Raw genomic sequence first — 22,209 nt, 5'->3', positions numbered from 1 at the left:
TAACTGGGTGGAGTATGTAGCTAAGTGGGGTGCATGGCCGGGCGGTTTCAGTGGCTGGGCGGGATCTAGATATGGCTGGACGGGATCTATATGTGGCTGGGCGGTGTCCGTGACTGAGCGGGGTGGCTGGGCCGGTAGTGGCCCGTGTCTGGTTTGGAGTCCTGGGTGGCTGGGCCTGTGGCTGGTCTGGGGCCCTATCTGCGTGGGATCTGTGGCTGATTTGGAGCCCTGGCTGGGCGAAGTGTTTGCCTGGTCTGGAGCCCTGGCTGGATGAGGTCTGTGGCTGATCTGCTGCCGTGGCTGGGTTAGGTCTGTTGCTGATTTGGGGTCCTGGCTGGGTGGGGTCTGTTGCTGCTTTGAGGCCCTGGCCAAGATTATTCCGTGACTGAAAGAGATTCTTTGTCGGACGGTGTCCGTGAGTGAGCGGTGTTCTGAAGTCAAACGGCGTATTGAAGTTGGGGATACATGACTGCGCATGAACACACGCATGCGTGTTCTAGTTCATCTTTCCTTCATATATGTTAATAAATCGATTTTCCAGCAAACATATCGCCCAGTGTAGACAGATATGACCTGAACATTTTTTCTATGTAAATGAAGGCCAGTGTCATTTGCCCCAGTCGTATTGCTCTCTGTCCATGTTGCCGTTTCATTGGTCCTCCTGCACAGCCTGGCCTACCCAGTATATTTTCGCATGTCTGTGTTGTTTTGCAGGCATTCTGACGGGTGCCTTCTACGCTATCTCCACCCTCCTGAACGGCATCATGCTCCATTACTTCCCGGTAGGCTTACATTGCCAGAATGTCATCGCCCCCCAATGGTTTACCCACTCACCCAGACACCCACACTCTCATTCACGCACTCAAGCACCAACTTACCCATTTACTCACTCCCCCGCTCAACCTTACATTCTCTCATGACCTACTCACTCACCAGCTCACCCATACACCCTCTCAACCATGCACTCAACTCCTTCACTATCTCTCACATATTCTCAGGATGTCATTTTAGAGAACACAAATCAACCCACATCTTTATGCTGATGTTGTGAACTAGGTGTCGAATTATTTGATTGAATCATGTATCCTATTCCCCATTAATACCATGGATGTGGTATCATGACACGTGTTTAAGCCGAGGGACCAGTTATTGTCGAGTTTAGATTGATGGAAATACGATTTGCTCAATTTTGTAGCACAGATGAAATATATGTAAACTACTGGACTTTGATACAAGATTAAATGTATTCTCATGTATCTAATAATTATGTAGTCTGTCATTGACTATTCATTCGCTGAAGCAGAAGAACAAACGACTGCTTAATAGTTGTGTTAGAAAAATACATTTTGACAATATGTGCACGTAATTATCTCAAAGTCCCACTGAGCCTCAATATCACTCAATCCTTGCTCTGGGGTGAGGGTATAATGTCAGACCCCCCAGTAGATAATGCTGTCCCTGTTCCCAGAGTGAGGGTATAATGTCAGACCTCCACTAGATAATGCTGTCCCTGTTCCCAGGGCGAGGATATAACGTCAGAGCCCCAGTAGATAATGCTATCCCTGTTCCTAGGGTGAGAATATAACGTCAAACCTCCAGTAGATAATGCTGTCCCTGTTCCCAGGGTGAGAGTATAACATCAGACCCTGTTCCCAGAGTGAGGGTATAACGTCAGACCATGTTCCCAGGGTGAGGGTATAACGTCAGACCCCCAGTAGATAATGCTGTCCCTATTCCCAGGGTGAGGGTATACTGTCAGACCCTGTTCCCAGGGTGAGGGTTTAACGTCAGACCCCCAGGAGATAATGCTGTCCCTGTTCCTAGAGTGAGGGTATAACGTCAGACCTTTTTCCCAGGGTGAGGGTATAACGTCAGACCCTGTTCCCAGGGTGAGGGTATAACGTCAGACCTCCAGTAATAATGTTGTCCGTCTTCCAAGGGTGAGGATATAACGTCAGACCCCCAGTAGATAATATTGTCCCTCTTCCCAAGGCGGGGTATAACGTTAGCACCCAGGTAGATAATGCTGTACCTGTTACCATGGTGGGGATATAACGTCAGACCCCCAGCAGATAATGCTGTCCCTGTTCCCAGAGTGAGGATATAACGTCAGACCCCCGGTAGATAATGCTGTCCCTGTTCCCAGGGTCAGGATATAACGTCAGACCCCCAGCACATAATGCTGTCCATATTCCAAAGGTGAGGTTATAACGCCAGACCCCCAGTAGATAATGCTATCCCTGTTCCCAGGGTGAGGGTATAACGTCAGACCCCCAGTAGATAATGCTGTCCCTGTTCCCAGGGCGAGGATGTAACGTCAGAGCCCCAGTAGATAATGCTATCCCTGTTCCCAGGGTGAGAATATAACGTCAAACCACCAGTAGATAATGCTGTCCCTGTTCCCAGGGTGAGAGTATAACATCAGACCCTGTTCCCAGAGTGAGGGTATAACGTCAGACCATGTTCCCAGGGTGAGGGTATAACGTCAGACCCCCAGTAGATAATGCTGTCCCTATTCCCAGGGTGAGGGTATACTGTCAGACCCTGTTCCCAGGGTGAAGGTTTAACGTCAGACCCCCAGGAGATAATGCTGTCCCTGTTCCTAGAGTGAGGGTATAACGTCAGACCTTTTTCCCAGGGTGAGGGTATACTGTCAGACCCTGTTCCCAGGGTGAGGGTATAACGTCAGACCCCCCAGTACATAATGCTGTCCCTGTTTCCAGGATGAGCGTATAACGTCAGACCCCCAGTAGATAATGCTATCCCTGTTTCCAGGGTGAGGAAGAAAACACTGGACGCATAGGTCTGACGATCGTTCTCGCTGGCATAGCAGGAGCCATCATTGCGGGTCTGTGGCTGGACAAGACGAAGGCATTCAAGTACGTAACGCCACTCGACCTTGACCCCAAAGTCTGTGGCAAGTATGATTTGCATAGAAATGTTCCGAGATGTTTTCATTGTGTTAAATTACACAAGGAGAGCGCTGAACTTCCGTCATACAGACCATCCTTTTGCGCCATTATTGGTTGTGCAGAGTTGCGTCCCTTGGTCACGCCATAACGTATGTTCGAATCATGTGTTACTGTGCTGGAAAATCAGAGGTATGTAACGAAATTATAGCAGCTCAAAATTGAACGCTACGTGTTCGGATTTAAATAAACAAATTAGACTTCTTATAATTTCGTAATATAAATCTGATTTTCTAACAGGCTACGTTTATCTCCATTTTACTATAAGTGCGTTATTTAGATTTTTCTTTAAAAACTTTATACTATGTTGGCAAATCAGAGGTATGTAACGTGATTATATACCTCCGGATGACTTTGATTAGCCATTCACAATTCAGTATTTGCTGAAGGCATGGTGGAATTAAAAACTAATGTATACAAAATGATGTACGTATTATTTACCTTGATTAATTTTTCAGTAAATAACTTGATACAAACTTCAACTGTTTTTCATACCAAGGAACTTGTTCTGTAGAGGTTCGAATATTTTTTACGTGTTTTGGGGAATGTTTTTTAGATTTGTGTTAGGTAGTATTAGGGATTCATTCAGAGTACACTCATCTGTATGAAATGGGCATTATATACTGAAGAGCAAAAGAACCGCAACTCTGCCTTTTTGTCATTTGTATCCCCAGGGCATGTAATCCGTCCGTCCGTCCGTCCGTAATCTATTTGTTTCCGGAGCATAACTCAAAAACCGATCAATATTTTTAGACCACACTTGCTAGATATAATAATCTGAACCTTTAGTTGTGCCTTTTGCTATTTACAGATTTTTGGCATTTTTATTTGTATGTATGTATGTATGTATGTATGTATGTATGTATGTATGTATGTATGTAGGTATGTAGGTATGTATGTATGTATGTATGTATGTATGTATGTATGTATGTATGTTTGTCCATGGAACATTTTGGTCTTAGTCGGTGGGGTAGGCTTCGTTTCCGGAACAGAACTCAATAACCGTTCAATATGTTTCAGCAAAACTTGGTAAATATATCAGTCAGAACCTAACGTGGTGCCTTTTGCTGTTTACAGGTTTTTGTTATTTACAATTTTCTTGGTTTCCATGGAAACATTTCGAACATAGTCTCAAAAGTGAGAGGTGTGTTTCGTTTCCGGAACAGAAATCAAAAACGTCTTAATATCTGTCAGTATAACTTGGTAGATATGTGTGGCAGACCCCAAAGTGCTGCCTTTTGCGATTTACAGGTTTTTGTGATTTATCATTTTCTCGGTTTCCATGGAAACGTTCCAGCAGAACTCAAAAACCGTTCAATATATTTCTGCAAAACCTGGCAGATATTTGAGGCAGACTACAAAGTCATACCTTTTGCTATTTATAAAGTTTTGTCATTTTTGTTTTTCCTGGTTTATATGGAAACAATTGGGACTTAGTCTCAAAATGGGCGGATGGGCTTCGTTTCTAGAGCACTTCTCGAAAGCATTTCATATCTTTCAACAGATCTTGAGACAGATCATGAAGTGGTGCCTTTCGCTGTTTACAGATATGTGGCATTTATATTTTTCATGACTTCCATGGAAACGATTCAAACTTAATCTAAGAAAACATCAAGTAACTGTCAAATGATTTGTCCTTTCAAATATGTAGGGGCCGAGAGATATGTCATCTTCTGAAGACTCTTGTCCAAATATAAAGGTGAACGCTTACTTTTAGGAGATTTCATTTTGTTCATCTTACTGTTCAGTATATGTTCTGTGCCTGTTCTGCAGGTGGACGTCGGTCGGGATCTATGCTCTGTCACTGGTGGGAATGATAGCGTTCACTGCCATCATCGAAAGCGACCTCAACCGTATCTGGATAATCTACCTCGTCGCCGGATTTCTTGGGTATAAAAATATGTGCTACTTCCCGTCTTCATATATGCTTCAGTTTAGCATCTTCTGCTTGAGATCCTATTACGACTGGTTTTCAGCAACTCATACTCGACCGTAAGATGCGACTAACGGGATCAGATAGTCAGGCTCACTGACACGGTCGATCTTTGTCAGCGTATCACAGATGCTTAGATCGATGTTCGTGATGTCACTCAGTAGATTGTTTGGTTTGGACTGCCGATATATAGGCAATATGAAACAGTTATATCTAGAAACTTGAAGGTGGAGACACCGTTAAATTTCCGCCTAAAGATGGCGCTATTGAGATTTTCCAACCTAGGCTTTCTTTATATATTCTATAGTATCTGAACACAGACTATGACCAGTTCTCTAATAAAAATATTCCTTTAGTTCGTGGCTTCTAAAACAACAAAACACAAACTGAACTTGTGTGCGCAGAGCAGTATAGGACGTAACACTATAGGTTTCTCAGTCTCACAACTTGACTTAAACACGCTGTCCGTCTGTTACCTGGTGTGAACAGCTTAATGTGAAAGATAGCCACCAGTTACGTCCCATGAGCGTTGGGACATAAATCAGTAAACTTATTTGTGTCAGACGTACTGTCTGTCCTCTCGGACGTGGTACACAGTGCAACGGCGTGGACCGTTGCTCATGTTAGCATACCCAGAATTGTTTAGTGCGGACTCGATTACATATCATCGTGGTAGCTGGCCTTCTGTCGAGTGAAGCGTTAACAATATGCGCACACGCACACGCACACGCACACGCAAACACACACACACATTCTCACCAGTGTATACATACTGTGCTTTTGGGCCTTTCTGAAAATGTCCTGTAATATCTTACATGTACATGCCGTACATTCAGACCCTTGTATGCATGTGCTACTTTCATGTCCATGCATTTCCTACTTCCATGTCCAGGCAATTTCCAAAGCCATACCCCGAAAGGAATGCATGTTTCTTATAATGTTTTTGCATTAACAAGCGTGACCAGGAGAATCCGATAGATGACTCTAAACAATTAAATATATTTTCGATGATTGATTGGTTGTAATGGACCAACCATCAGTTGTGAGCTTTTAACCAGTTCCCAACACTGGAGATTATGCATATCCTACATTTTGTTGACGTACCCTCTACAGCGTATTCTCGTCGTATATTTTACACTCATGTTCTAGATTTAACTTAAAGTTCACCTTTCCTTGTTTATATTTAACCCTGTTTTTGCATGTCTCAGATTCTTTATGACTGGCTACCTGCCAGTGGGGTATGAATTTGCTGCCGAGATCACCTACCCCGAGTCTGAGGCCACGTCTTCAGGCATTTTAACAGCTTCAGCAATGGTAAGTGGTTATGTGATTGTCTCCGGTCTTCAAGACTGATCAGATATCCATCACCCATTTTAGATTATCAGATAAAATTGCCGCACGATTTTCGTCAATTACCCAGCAATTTCCATCCATTACCGCACAATTTTCATGAGTAACGCATAACTATGTCAGTTACTGCAAATATTCCATCATCTACAGCAATATGTCCCTCGGTTACCAGTCTCCGTCACCAAGCTCAAAATCGCTCAACTACCGCAAAAGCTTCCCAAACACTGCACAGTACCCTTCGGTTACCACACAGTATTCTCCTTAAGCTGGAAAGTATTCACAAGCCACCGCGCTATGCCAGGCGATTACCGCACAATCGTCACCAGCTACAGCAGTTGCTAATGGCACACAATCTCCTCGGGGGTCATTTTACAAAACCAAGTTGAAAACAAAACCCCAACTACCCGGCAAATTGCCACATATTCTAGATTTGCTTGAGCTGCATTGGGTATACTTGTCTCTGTATTACATAGTCGTTGGTGACGGTTAATTTCCAAAATATTCCCGCGTCATTTCTGCCCAAAGCCACAGTGCTCAGCATCTCCATCTCGACAAAGCCAGTACTAGAATTCTCAATGAACGGTTTTGGGCACACAGCAACTGTTGACACCTCACAATACTTTGCCAGAGCACCTTGCGTTTACAGGGTAGTTTTATAAAATATTTACAATTTAAAAACACTGATGTTATAAACAGAAGGGATATTGAAATTGATTTTCCATTTTTCTAGTTTTGTGGAATGGTCCTGACACTGGGCATGCGAGCTGTGATGAACCGTGTCAGTATCCTTGCAGCAAACATCACATTGTGCTCGGTTGTCTTTGTTGGCGTCATCCTAACAGGTACGTTACCACCTACAGCAGTTCACTCTGCGCCGTCCTCTATGTCGACGTCATCCTAACAGGTACGTTACCACCTACAGCAGTTCACTCTACGCCGTCCTCTATGTCGGCGTCATCCTAACAGGTACGTTACCACCTACAGCAGTTCACTCTACGCCGTCCTCTATGTCGGCGTCATCCTAACAGGTACGTTACCACCTACAGCAGTTCACTCTACGCCATCTTCTATGTCGGCGTCATCCTAACAGGTACGTTACCACCTACAGCAGTTCACTCTACGCCGTCCTCTATGTCGACGTCCTCTATGTCGGCGTCATCCTAACAGGTACGTTACCACCTACAGCAGTTCACTCTACGCCGTCCTCTATGTCGGCGTCATCCTAACAGGTGCGTTACCACCTACAGCAGTTCACTCTACGCCGTCCTCTATGTAGGCGTCATCCTAACAGGTACGTTACCACCTACAGCAGTTCACTCTACGCCGTCCTCTATGTAGGCGTCATCCTAACAGGTACGTTACCACCTACAGCAGTTCACTCTACGCCGTCCTCTATGTCGGCGTCATCCTAACAGGTACGTTTCCACCTACAGCAGTTCACTCTACGCCGTCCTCTATGTCGGCGTCATCCTAACAGGTACGTTACCACCTACAGCAGTTCACTCTACGCTGTCCTCTATGTCGGCGTCATCCTAACAGGTACGTTACCACCTACAGCAGTTCACTCTACGCCGTCCTCTATGTAGGCGTCATCCTAACAGGTACGTTTCCACCTACAGCAGTTCACTCTACGCCGTCCTCTATGTCGGCGTCATCCTAACAGGTGCGTTACCACCTACAGCAGTTCACTCTACGCCGTCCTCTATGTCGGCGTCATCCTAACAGGTGCGTTACCACCTACAGCAGTTCACTCTACGCCGTCCTCTATGTCGGCGTCATCCTAACAGGTGCGTTACCACCTACAGCAGTTCACTCTACGCCGTCCTCTATGTCGGCGTCATCCTAACAGGTACGTTTCCACCTACAGCAGTTCACTCTACGCCGTCCTCTATGTCGGCGTCATCCTAACAGGTACGTTACCACCTACAGCAGTTCACTCTACGCCGTCCTCTATGTCGGCGTCATCCTAACAGGTGCGTTACCACCTACAGCAGTTCACTCTACGCCGTCCTCTATGTCGGCGTCATCCTAACAGGTGCGTTACCACCTACAGCAGTTCACTCTACGCCGTCCTCTATGTCGGCGTCATCCTAACAGGTGCGTTACCACCTACAGCAGTTCACTCTACGCCGTCCTCTATGTCGGCGTCATCCTAACAGGTACGTTACCACCTACAGCAGTTCACTCTACGCCGTCTTCTATGTAGGCGTCATCCTAACAGGTACGTTACCACCTACAGCAGTTCACTCTACGCCGTCCTCAATGTCGGCGTCATCCTAACAGGTACGTTACCACTCTACGCCGTCCTCTATGTCGGCGTCATCCTAACAGGTACTTTACCACCTACAACATTACAATGCACGCGGTCGTCATCGTTTTTCTTTGATGTAGCTTGCTTGACTGTAATTATTTCAATCGTCGTTGTAAGTACATCGGTTCAGTATGTTTCTGCAAAACTTGGTAGATATATCAATCAGAACCTAAAGTGGTGCCCTTGGCTATTTACAACTTTTTGTGATGTATTATTTTCTTGGTTTCCATGGAAACGTTTCTGACTTAGTCTCAAAAGTGAGAGGTGTGTTTCGTTACCGGAGCAGAACTCAAACATCGTTGAAATTTTCTGCAAGACTTGGTAGATGTATCAGTCAGAAAATGAAGGGGTGCCTTTTGCTATATACAGGTGTTTGTGATTTATTACTTTCTCGATTTCCATGGAAACGTTTCGGACTTAGTCTCAAAATGGAGGGAAGGCGATGAGCACAACTCAAAACCTTCCTAATATCTGTCAACAAAACTTCAAAAGTACCTTTTGCTATTTACAGATGTTTGTGATTTATCATTTTCTGACTTTGTCTCAAAATGGAGGAATGGGCCTCGTTTCTGGAGCACAACTCGAAAACTATTTAAAATCTTTCTGCAAAACTTAGCAGATATTTGAAGCCGACGACAAAGTGGCGTCTTTTGCTATTTACAGAGCTCTTTATCTTTATTTTTCGTGGTTTCCATGGAGACAATTCGGACTTAAAATGTCTCAAAATGGACGGATGGGCTTGTTTCTGGAGCACACTCGAAAAGCATTTGATATCTTTCAACAGATCTTGGCAGATATATGAGACAGATGTTGAAGTGGTGCCTTTTTGCTGTTTACAGATATATGGCATTAATAGTTTCCATAAATTCCATGGAAACAATTCAAACTTAGTCTCAGAGGATTTGTCCTTTCAAATATGTGGGGGCCGGGGGATATGTCACCCTCTGATGACTCTCGTTGTATCTCTCTAAGGACCTCAGTGGATATTCTGGTATGTGTGCCATGTAAACCCTTCCAAAATAGAAACGCACAGGCCAAAAATAGGGAAATGTATCAAACTTATTTAAGTGAACATGGGTCGAGTAAGTTTCAACACAGATGAAAGAGAGTCGACACATACGGATGAACGTATGTATTGTTGTCATTGTCAGCATTAATTCAGTTCACTCACTGGACATGTGTGGCCACAGGGGGGCTTTCAGGTCAATACCTGGTGACAGCACCCCTTGCAGCCCACACTGGTGGATACCACATTGGAAGGGATTGCACAAGGACTTATGTTTGGGGAATACTTCGCCATTCCTCCTGCAGCGCGTGGACAAGTTATGGACGTATCTGAGGGCGATGGTGACGTTTACGGACGCATCGATCAATTTTGTCTCAAACATACTTGATCAGTGTTCCAGATCAGGCGATTTGGCAGGCCCAGGAAGGACACTGGCGTTTGCATTGGCGACATAGGCACCTGTTACACTAGCTGTGTAGGGTCGAGCATTGTCGTGTTGAAACAGTTTCTTTGGCGACATAGGCACCTGTTACACTAGCTGTGTAGGGTCGAGCATTGTCGTGTTGAAACAGTTTCTTTGGCGACATAGGCACCTGTTACACTAGCTGTGTAGGGTCGAGCATTGTCGTGCTGAAACAGTTTCTTTGGCGACATAGGCACCTGTTACACTAGCTGTGTAGGGTCGAGCATTGTCGTGTTGAAACAGTTTCTTTGGCGACATAGGCACCTGTTACACTAGCTGTGTAGGGTCGAGCATTGTCGTGTTGAAACAGTTTCTTTGGCGACATAGGCACCTGTTACACTAGCTGTGTAGGGTCGAGCATTGTCGTGTTGAAACAGTTTCTTTGGCGACATAGGCACCTGTTACACTAGCTGTGTAGGGTCGAGCATTGTCGTGCTGAAACAGTTTCTTTGGCGACATAGGCACCTGTTACACTAGCTGTGTAGGGTCGAGCATTGTCGTGTTGAAACAGTTTCTTTGGCGACATAGGCACCTGTTACACTAGCTGTGTAGGGTCGAGCATTGTCGTGTTGAAACAGTTTCTTTGGCGACATAGGCACCTGTTACACTAGCTGTGTAGGGTCGAGCATTGTCGTGCTGAAACAGTTTCTGTGGCGACATAGGCACCTGTTACACTAGCTGTGTAGGGTCGAGCATTGTCGTGTTGAAACAGTTTCTTTGGCGACATAGGCACCTGTTACACTAGCTGTGTAGGGTCGAGCATTGTCGTGTTGAAACAGTTTCTTTGGCGACATAGGCACCTGTTACACTAGCTGTGTAGGGTCGAGCATTGTCGTGCTGAAACAGTTTCTGTGGCGACATAGGCACCTGTTACACTAGCTGTGTAGGGTCGAGCATTGTCGTGTTGAAACAGTTTCTTTGGCGACATAGGCACCTGTTACACTAGCTGTGTAGGGTCGAGCATTGTCGTGTTGAAACAGTTTCTTTGGCGACATAGGCACCTGTTACACTAGCTGTGTAGGGTCGAGCATTGTCGTGTTGAAACAGTTTCTTTGGCGACATAGGCACCTGTTACACTAGCTGTGTAGGGTCGAGCATTGTCGTGCTGAAACAGTTTCTTTGGCGACATAGGTACCTGTTACACTAGCTGTGTAGGGTCGAGCATTGTCGTGCTGAAACAGTTTCTTTGGCGACATAGGCACCTGTTACACTAGCTGTGTAGGGTCGAGCATTGTCGTGCTGAAACAGTTTCTTTGGCGACATAGGCACCTGTTACACTAGCTGTGTAGGGTCGAGCATTGTCGTGTTGAAACAGTTTCTTTGGCGACATAGGCACCTGTTACACTAGCTGTGTAGGGTCGAGCATTGTCGTGTTGAAACAGTTTCTTTGGCGACATAGGCACCTGTTACACTAGCTGTGTAGGGTCGAGCATTGTCGTGTTGAAACAGTTTCTTTGGCGACATAGGCACCTGTTACACTAGCTGTGTAGGGTCGAGCATTGTCGTGTTGAAACAGTTTCTTTGGCGACATAGGCACCTGTTACACTAGCTGTGTAGGGTCGAGCATTGTCGTGCTGAAACAGTTTCTTTGGCGACATAGGCACCTGTTACACTAGCTGTGTAGGGTCGAGCATTGTCGTGTTGAAACAGTTTCTTTGGCGACATAGGCACCTGTTACACTAGCTGTGTAGGGTCGAGCATTGTCGTGTTGAAACAGTTTCTTTGGCGACATAGGCACCTGTTACACTAGCTGTGTAGGGTCGAGCATTGTCGTGTTGAAACAGTTTCTTTGGCGACATAGGCACCTGTTACACTAGCTGTGTAGGGTCGAGCATTGTCGTGTTGAAACAGTTTCTTTGGCGACATAGGCACCTGTTACACTAGCTGTGTAGGGTCGAGCATTGTCGTGTTGAAACAGTTTCTTTGGCGACATAGGTACCTGTTACACTAGCTGTGTAGGGTCGAGCATTGTCGTGTTGAAACAGTTTCTTTGGCGGTTGTGAGGTGAGGTGAGATCGCAGATTTATGTCCATGTAGCAATTTGCTGTAAGCTTATCTTGAACCACCACTAGCTCTGATCTACACGCGTATTGGGACATCACTCCCCACACCTTGACGCTGTCTAATAAGTCTGTCCACCTGTCGAACGCAGTTCGGCGCAAAGTTCGTGTTGACGTCGATAGAAACGCCACTTTGCAGAGGAAACGCGATTCTTCGCTGAACCAAACACGTTGCCATTTTCCCAGATCCCATGTTTGTAAGCTGCTAGACTTGTCATTGTCGGTGTAGTCGTGTTAGGACAGGTTAACGTTTGGTAGATATGCTCGAAATCCCACTTTTCTCAGACGATTTCTGATGGTTTGGAAGAACAGGCATCTGTTCTGCAGTGTCCGTTGCTGTATTTACATGAACTTCTCATGTATCGTCTTCTTTTTTATGACAACCGTTTACAAACACTTTTGGGATGCGTTTGCACCCACTACACAGTGACCACGACATGGTTACCGGTATTCGAAATGAACTGCTGAAGACGCCAGTCTGTTTCTGTTTATTCTTATTTTCAAAGAAATCTTTTCAGTAGACTGTATGTAAATATTATTACTCCACAGTCCTATCGGGTAATGAATGAATACATATTGGTTTTCACCGCATCAGTCCAGCTATCAATAGCAAATCCTATTGGAGACTTTGAGCAGTATTTGTTTAGGGAAAGGACGTTCATTCATATGTGAAGCCGACTAAAGGTACTTTCTACCAGTCGACCTCGGTCGCGGACCTAGTTGGCTATGATACCAAGTTTACCGGACTGGTTTGCCGCATTCACATCACTGCTAGGTATATACCAGCGTGAAGCATAGTACAGTAAAGTTTGTCTCATCATTCGTAGTGTTTCAGTTCTACATTATCTTCATTCTCTATATCCAGCGATTGTTCGACCGGACTACCGGCGTCAGGCAGCTGAGACGCAGGTCAGTCATTAATGCATTCACTGTAATTGACCATTCATTTGCATTATTGTTGTTGTCAAGGTAATTATGACTATAATTATCATCATTTGTACATAATAAACACATTAATGTTACCCATCCCAAATTGTCATAGATTATGAATTTGAACATGTACAGAAACACCGAAGTCAGATAGGGCATACTTGTGAGTATTTGATAATAATATTGTGCGCATATATTTTGGTAAATGAGGAGATAACGTAAGAATAAGTCGGTGATTATTCTTCCCATTCCAGGTTTTGGAGAAGCTAAATCATCTGGAATTAACGATAGCGCCGCCAGACAAGATCACAAGGGAGATAACTCTACCTGCCCTAGCAGTGCCCGACTCAGATAGACAGTTAAAAGAGCCTCTGACTCAGTGACCCTCAGGGCACAGTAGATGTGGTCGTGCTCGTATCGAGGACGGACTCAGCGTCCCACAGCTCAGGAAATACACACATTGTGCAGTGTCCCGGTGAGAATAGGAATGGACTTAAAACCTGCGTTTACCAGCACAGGTATGAACGGAAGTGGGTCTCCATGGAGACTGGGAGGAAGTCATGTGATCTGATCAACTCGAAAGTGGTGCTTTTGTTATTGTTTTCCACAATTGTGTTTCTAGAGATGTTGTCGCATGGTTTGGGCACACGTTCTGCTTGTTTATAAACGTGTGATAAAGTATGGAAAACGTCTGGCCCATTCTTCTACACACCTGGCGAAAGGCTGGGTTTGATTACTACAAGAGTTAGGTGTGAAGTCTATGTTGAGATGCATACAATCATGACCTCATCAAGTCGCAGATGAATGCAGCTTTAACATGCACGTACACTCTAACTTTCGCAAATAAGATTGAGAAATACCCTATTTCAGTGTGCAGAAGACTGAGTGCCTAAAAATAAGCAGGACTTTTTAAATCTGCATCTATTGTACAAGCCTGCGTGTGGTTTATGGAAGAAAAGAGTCTCAGCTAAATTATGCATATTCGTTTATGACCGGTACAGTTAAGCAAGATGAGACATACTTCCATTCAATAGTTTAGACTCACGTAAAGAACACTCACTGTACGATATGGTTACATGTGAGTATTGCTCCACACTGGGAAGGGGGGGGGGGGGGGGGGGCAGCTGCAAACCTCATGTAGATGAACTGCACAAGGTTCATGCATCAAACTGCTAAAAAAGCATGTGCAAATATCATGCATGTGAACGGCTATGGTTTGATATGAAGTTGTGTTAGGAATTCACCTATTTTCTCTGTTTTTATCACATTCTGAACTTATGACAATAATCATTTTCAAGGTTACGAATATGTTTTATAATAGATCAGTTTGTGTGTAAACAGTACCTTTAAACGGTATGTAATATTTTGTAAAATTTAGTTTAGAGCAGTACCCTGACCCTATATTTGCGCTGGTAAGTCTAAACCTTTCAAAGGAGCCATAATATATTCTGTTGCGGAGTCAGTTATGTTCAGCATGTGGACATTCTCCAATGGTACAAGTCCCCACCCGGAACAGGACATTTCCAAACACCCGTTTCTGCGTGAAATCATAATACGAACTAAGGTATCTCTTTCTTGGGGGGGTACTTTTAAAGAAATGGACATCTGACTTCGACCTTAACTCGTCTCGTTGACAGTCGTTGTGACCGTACTCGGGATCTCAATAATGTGTGTGACGTTGCCAGTCGTTGTTAGCATGTGTAGGGGATGTCACTAGAATGTGTGCCGTTGCCAGTCGTTGTTAGCATGTATAGGGGGTGTCAGTAGAATGGGTGACGTTGCCAGTCGTTGTTAGCATGTATAGGGGATGTCACTAGAATGTGTGACGTTGCCAGTCGTTGTTAGCATGTATAGGGGGTGTCAGTAGAATGGGTGACGTTGCCAGTCGTTGTTAGCATGTATAGGGGGTGTCAGTAGAATGGGTGACGTTGCCAGTCGTTGTTAGCATGTATAGGGGGTGTCACTAAAATGTGTGCCGTTGCCAGTCGTTGTTAGCATGTATAGGGGGTGTCTGTAGAATGGGTGACGTTGCCAGTCGTTGTTAGCATGTATAGGGGATGTCACTAGAATGTGTGACGTTGCCAGTCGTTGTTAGCATGTATAGGGGGTGTCAGTAGAATGGGTGACGTTGCCAGTCGTTGTTAGCATGTATAGGGGGTGTCACTAAAATGTGTGCCGTTGCCAGTCGTTGTTAGCATGTATAGGGGGTGTCTGTAGAATGGGTGACGTTGCCAGTCGTTGTTAGCATGTATAGGGGGTGTCACTAAAATGTGTGCCGTTGCCAGTTGTTGTTAGCATGTATAGGGGGTGTCAGTAGAATGGGTGACGTTGCCAGTCGTTGTTAGCATGTATAGGGGGTGTCAGTAGAATGGGTGACGTTGACAGTCGTTGTTAGCATGTATAGGGGGTGTCACTAGAATGTGTGACGTTGCCAGTCGTTGTTAGCATGTATAGGGGGTGTCACTAAAATGTGTGCCGTTGCCAGTCGTTGTTAGCATGTATAGGGCATGTCACTAGAATGTGTGACGTTGCCAGTCGTTGTTAGCATGTATAGGGGATGTCACTAGAATGGGTGACGTTGACAGTCGTTGTTAGCATGTATAGGGGGTGTCACTAGAATGTGTGCCGTTGCCAGTCGTTGTTAGCATGTATAGGGGATGTCACTAGAATGTGTGACGTTGCCAGTCGTTGTTAGCATGTATAGGGGGTGTCAGTAGAATGGGTGACGTTGCCAGTCGTTGTTAGCATGTATAGGGGGTGTCAGTAGAATGGGTGACGTTGACAGTCGTTAGCATGTATAGAAGATGACACTAGAATGGGAGACGTTGCTAGTCGTAAGCATGTATAGATGTAACTATGGTGTGACTTTGCCAGTCGTTGTTAGTATGTATAAAGGAGGTCACTAGAGTGTATAACGTTGGCAGTCGTTGTGACCATATATACTCGATGTCCCAAGGGAAAGTTGATGTGTTGATGTGCCACCATGCAAAAGTTAATGTTGGAAGTAACAGTACATGTACTCTATTTGTATTGTTGCTCGACAAGAGCCTTTATTTGTTCTTTTAGATGTTTACATGTGAACGACTTGACTCAACAAATCAACAATATGACAGAGACAGTATTTCATTACAAGTCGTAACAATAAAGATTTCGAACTTCCCACTACCTGGATAGCAACCACAACGAAATAAACCGTTACCTTGAGAATAGCTGTTAAAGAAGCCTCTCTATAAAAAGATAAGGAATAAGATCAATGATACACAGTAGTCGAGACTGATGATACAAGAGATCTCAGGGAAGAGGAGAGATAGGGCAATCTAGTCGTTGAAACGCCCGTTCGTAACGCCGAAGACCCGTGTTCGATTCCCAACATGGGTACAATGTGTGAAGCCCATTTTGTGCCCACTGTCGTCATATTGCTGGAATATTGCTAAAAGCTGTTTAAAACTAAAACCTCACCCACTCATTCTCAGGGAAGATATAGATATTAGAGACTAACGAGTCGTGATAGTTATTGTGATTTACCTACCAGAGTCTGTTTAGTCTTTGCTTTGTTTTGTTTTATGTGTTTTGTTTGGGTTGGGGTCTTCGTTATTTTTTGTTGTTTGTTTAGTTTACTTAACCCCACATTCGCCAGTACACGCGCTACATCACAGTGGTGCCTGCGAGTATGACCAGGCAATCTAATGATTAACATCATGAGCATCGATCGACACAGTTGCGATGCCATGAATCAACCGCATTACAGCCCGATTTCGAGAGACGCCTACTACATGACGGTGTTGCTCTACAGCAGTTTTAACCAGTATGTAATATTTTCCAGTATTACCTACAAGACAGTGTTGCTGAACAGCATTTTTAACCAGTGTGTAATATTTACCAGTGTGACTTACAATACAGTGTTGCTGAACATCAATATTAACATCTACATAATATTGACGAGACCAGTGATGTCAATCGTTTAAGTCAAATCATGTATGGATGGACTGCTTTAAACTGTTCATTGACGTCAGATGTCATTTATGATAATGCACATGAGAATATACAACTAAACCTACCTTGATCGTTGCTGGCTGGTTTCGGCGCTGGAGGTAATGAGAGTCGAACAGACTTCCTTGTGCTGAAATAGGGTAAACATGTCCGATACGAATGAATACAAGGCAAAAACATTGCATTGAAAATTGCGCAGTTACACGTATGAGTATATACCTCGTGGTTAATATAGCGTAAAGCTGTCGTGAATTAAAAGACTGATGATATACTCGGTTGTATTTTGTCATAAAATATAGAGAGCACATGATGCATGTTTATAGAAACCTGTGTACATTGAATAATGCATTGCGTAAAAGGTAGGTCCTACAATACGTAGGGAAGCAGCCAGTCCCGGCAATTCAGCTGACAAGACTCAACTGGGCGCAAAATGGCAGCGAACAGATACACGCACGCACGTGAAAATGACACTCGCGTCGACTAGATGAGCAACCAGTCCCGACCATTCATGCACGCACGCACAGGTAAACAATAACACACGTGTCGACTACAGAAGCAACCAGTCCCCACCATTCAACGGACAAGACTCACCTGGGCGCAAACTAGCAGCGAACACACTCGCACGCACGCACGCACGCACGCACGCACGCACAACGCCGCCAATACTTTCTCTAAATGCTCATCGGTTTTACTCACACCTCTGATTACTCCTGTTGGCGACTTTTGCTTTCTGTGTTGTTTATTTGGTCGTGTTTGTTTCTTGCTGCAATATTAAAACCATCTGTAAACGGTCGAGTCGGAACTAGTGATTGAAGGAGTAGACATTAAACTACGCAAAATAGGAACAAGGATACCAAGCCTTACTCCAGTCAGCGAGTCTGACTACCCGATCCTGCTTGTAGTCTCTAACTAGATTCATGATAAGGTGAAGGTCGGTTTTAACCGATATTCTCATGTTGACGTACATATGACGAATAAGAAAGTACTCAAGATCAAGGCCTAGATTTTCGAAGCTCTCTTATCTAAGTCGTAAGTCAGTGTTATGCATGGCACTTACGAGTAGCTTAGCGCTGAGAGAGCCAGGTTATTAAGGGCCCCTCCTCACATAATGATTGAATTTCTCTTTCGTCGCTTGTGGACACGGTTGTTGTTTAACCACGCACTCTGCAATATTCCAGCAAGATGGCGGCGGTATTGTAAATATTCGAGTCTAGACCACACAATCCAGTGATCAACATCATGAGCATCGATCTACGCATTTGGGATATAGTGACGTGTCAACCAAGTCATCGAGCCTGACCACCCAATCCCTTTAGCTGCCTCCTGATGAATCATGGTTACTTAAAACCAAGTCTAACCCTCATCTTCACTTGTACGTTAGTGTATGAGTTTGATGAATGGTAAGACCCTTTGGTGTTATTTTCTGTGAAATATTAAATAGGCATTGGGGTCCCGGTTGAAATGAAAAGAAAAAGCGATGTCTGTTCTTGAGTGCAGCAGTGTTTGTGGTCCGTTCTTTAGTACAGCGATGTCTGTAGTGCTGTTGTTGATTGCGGCAGTGCCTGTGGTGCTGTTCTTGAGTGCAGCAGTGCCTGTGGTGCTGTTCTTGAGTGCACCAGTGCTTGTAGCCCGTTCTTGAGTCCAGCAGTGCCTATGGTGCTGATCTTGATTGCAGCAGTGCTTGTAGTCCGCTCTTGAGTACAACAGTGTCTATGGTGCTGTTCTTGAGTGTATCAGTGCCTGTGGTGTTGTTCTTCGAGTGCATCAGTGCTTGTGGTGCTGTTTTTGACTGCAGCGGTGCCTGTGGTGCTGTTCTGGTCTGTGTTCCGTGTATGACCACAGCCATTGTATGTTACCCAAGTTCCACACACATGCTAGATCACTTATCTGCCTCCCTTTGCTGTTTAAACGATCCATCACATTTCACGACTGGACAGTCAGTTGTCAATTATTCAAGCCCGAATTATCATGAACCCACATTTCACTGATTATACAGTTGGAATTAACGGAACTATCCTTTACTTTGACACTTTAGGAATAATATATTGTTTTGTGTGAAAATGATGATATGATTTGCGATGGGAAATAAATCGATGTCTTGGAGCAGAGCGAATCTATCAAATATATTCAAATATTTAGCTAACCCTTCGAAAAATATTTGAATGTTGTTGTGTTACAGTATTTCCCAAAACGATGTTCAAATGAAGTAATTAGAAAAGCCTGAAGGGGAAACTCAAACGACATAAACAGAGAAATGATACAACTCGATGAACGATGCCAGTATCGAATGTGCCAGTCATCTGCCTGTCCAGGACTAGAGTGAGTGAGAGAATATTGTTTAACTCCGCATGAGCAATCTTGCTGTTCGTGGGGATTGATAAAGAGTCGAACTGATCCCTATCAATGTCTTCCGTGTAGTGTACTCGTTTCAAATTGCTATTAGCAATAACTTGTGTCCTCCCACGACTTAGCACGTCACATCATTGAACGCAAAGGTCTCTTAAATTTTTCTATAATGTTCTTAATGTTCTCCATCGTACACCCACGGAGCTGCGGACATACAACATGTATTTATCTGTGGACTGTGTACTGTTCCACTGAAGACTCGGAACCGCTGAGGCCCGCCACAGTTCGCAGTTCGCCTTAAGGTGACGTGGAAGCGAAACTTGGCGTAGAGCTGGCCTTCTGACCGGATGTTGGTCTGTTAATGTGACAGTGGTATCGATTCTGGTGATGACCGTGGGATTGACATGACGTCACATATGGCTCAGTTGTACACAACTCATATTGTGTCTCAGCGTTGAAATCTGTTGCAATTTCTTGTTGCAGTACTTCTGATTGCATCATACGTACATAGACGTTGATTTTATTTCCCTATATGGGCACAATGTGTGAGACCCATTTCTGGTGTCCCCCGCCATTATGCTGCTGGTATGTGTCTAAAAGCGGTGTAAAGCTACATTCAATCACTCACATTTCGCGAGTCCAACCCGTGATATTGTTTTATTTCGCGGCGTAAAAACTAGACTCACTCATTCAAAATGTCAGTCAAAGGATTGTCTGGCCTTGACTCAGTGACAAAAAATGAACTGAAAAAATGTGTCATTTTATATCACATTACGATAAGTTTCCATTGATCTTTTACATGGAGTACAGTTCAATTCTTCGTAAAGATATGCGCTCGCTCCTGGCATCTCACACTTGTATAACCTCGTGATATTTTCTGTACAACATGCACGTACTGATCAACCGGCTATATTTTGTATTTTCGATAAATACATTGCCCAAGATAATTTGTTTTGACAAATTGAGAGTCCTTATTATAGCGAAGATTACCGAAGACTGCCGAAGACTAGCCCCGAGATAGTTGTAGTCGGCTTACGCACTGCTAAATGTGACTTTATGGTCGATTTAATCCAGATGTATTATAATATTCTCCTTAACTTGTGATGGAGTTATTAAGAGGCCCGGATGAGGAAGGAATCTGATTTATGGCCGGGAGATGTCGTTATATGAATAGCATCGCCATGGAACTAACGCATTCAGCTTCGTTTCAAGTTAAACCAACCGTAGGGACACTTAGAGGCATCGCTGTATCCCTTTCAAGGGTTCAAAAATATTTTGCCCAGAACTCCGGAAAAAGTGTCCGAGAGTGAGTGAGTGAGTGAAATGTGTACTGTCTGTGTATGTCTACTACTCAAAAACATTTCAGACCACCCTTTCAATATTGCTATTGTTAATTTGACTTCATACTCCGTTATTTTCATCCCATGAAACAATTAATAAATTGAAAAAAATTCGACTGAATTGAAAAAACTTTTTCATAAGAGCAGCAACTATTAAGAAGCTGCCTTGTCACTCACGGAGCACGGTACTTTGAAACAGCAATATACATTGCGTCTTGTTTTCATAAGCAATGGTATATAAGTGCTTTATCAATAGTAAACATTTATTGAACTGTTGAATCAAAGACTCATTTAGACCCACACGCTAAGCCGTCGGTACAAACACGCACACGCACACGCACACGCACACGTACACGCACACGCCCTTCACTCGTGCAAACACGTCAGACCCCAAAATACAACACTTTCAGGGAAAGAGTTATTTTTTGTACTATGCATTTGGGATCACACTTTAGAACTAAAGAGTCTAATACCTTTTTCATTCATTTAATATCAGGGTTGTCCTGGCTATATATGATGACAATGTGTATAAGTAAGAAGTATTTAGGCGGTGGAGTATTCTGGTGGTTAAAGCATTTGGTCAACACCCCGAAGACCCGTGTGCGATTCCCTACCCCATGGCTGTCACATGTCGTCGGTTCCAAATTGCACCCTTCGATGCTCATGCTGCTGATCACTGGATTATCTGGTCCAGACTCGATTATTTACACACAGCCGCCATATAGCTAGAATATTTTTGTGAGCGGCGTAAAACTAGACTCATTTACTCGATGGATACAGTGTTAAGCCTATTTCTGGTGCCCCATGACATTGCAGGTATACTGTTAAAAGCCGATACAACTAAACTAGAAATACGTACATAGTATTTGTAGTTTGACGTCATGACTGCGTCTTCCGACACCATTGCCAAGTCCATCATCGCGCATTACTTCGAGTTGCATCACATTCGTTATGCATAGACCGTCTCTTTAAAGGCCACTTGTCTCTCTCTCCTGGTTAGACGATGAAGGCTCTGTGAATCTATCGCACTACTCAAGTATGAATAGATTATTCGGAAAGCAGGAATGTATTTAACAGTGCCAGATCAAAGACTAAGACGACATATAATTGGAGCTAAAGATGAAAGAAACTAAACCAGTAAATGGAATTGATTGAACTGGATTATAATCAAAACCAGATTACCTCACTGGCAAGATTTGAATTACTATACAAATAGACTGAACTGACTGTCAATACAAGATTATCTCAATTACGGCAACTCACTTTTAAATTGATGTAATTCCTCGCCGTCAACTGCTGGCAGCCAAAGCACTGGCTATGTGACACGCGGTAAGTGATGGGCAAAGAGTCGAAGATCATCCACAACCATATCATTCATTTCATCAGCATTTTCCTTTGTGGTGGCAGTTGAAGGTCATCCTGATCTCGGGTCATCATCCAGGTTCCCTCTTCCCCTTAACTGCTCACCTCTCCACACTGACAAAGGGAGGAGAACCACCCTTTAAAGCTGC

At 44.1% G+C, this 22,209-nt stretch overlaps 1 protein-coding gene across 1 annotated transcript in view; it reads left to right on the top strand.

Annotated features, from left to right (window-relative positions):
* Positions 1-14,263, top strand: part of LOC137286584 (heme transporter FLVCR2-like) — a 40,143-nt gene extending 25,880 nt beyond the window's left edge. Inside the window, exons 5-11 of the mRNA XM_067818528.1 lie at positions 715-782; positions 2,776-2,879; positions 4,743-4,859; positions 6,111-6,216; positions 6,983-7,094; positions 12,958-13,001; positions 13,277-14,263. Of these exons, the coding sequence (XP_067674629.1) occupies positions 715-782; positions 2,776-2,879; positions 4,743-4,859; positions 6,111-6,216; positions 6,983-7,094; positions 12,958-13,001; positions 13,277-13,405 (680 nt within the window). The 3' untranslated portion in view covers positions 13,406-14,263. The remainder of the gene's footprint in view (positions 1-714; positions 783-2,775; positions 2,880-4,742; positions 4,860-6,110; positions 6,217-6,982; positions 7,095-12,957; positions 13,002-13,276) is intronic.
* The last annotated feature ends 7,946 nt before the right edge of the window (positions 14,264-22,209 follow it).

The sequence above is a fragment of the Haliotis asinina genome, chromosome 6, assembly GCF_037392515.1.
Source record: "Haliotis asinina isolate JCU_RB_2024 chromosome 6, JCU_Hal_asi_v2, whole genome shotgun sequence".
Taxonomy (NCBI): domain Eukaryota; kingdom Metazoa; phylum Mollusca; class Gastropoda; order Lepetellida; family Haliotidae; genus Haliotis; species Haliotis asinina.
This window is presented reverse-complemented; position numbering and strand designations above follow the sequence as displayed.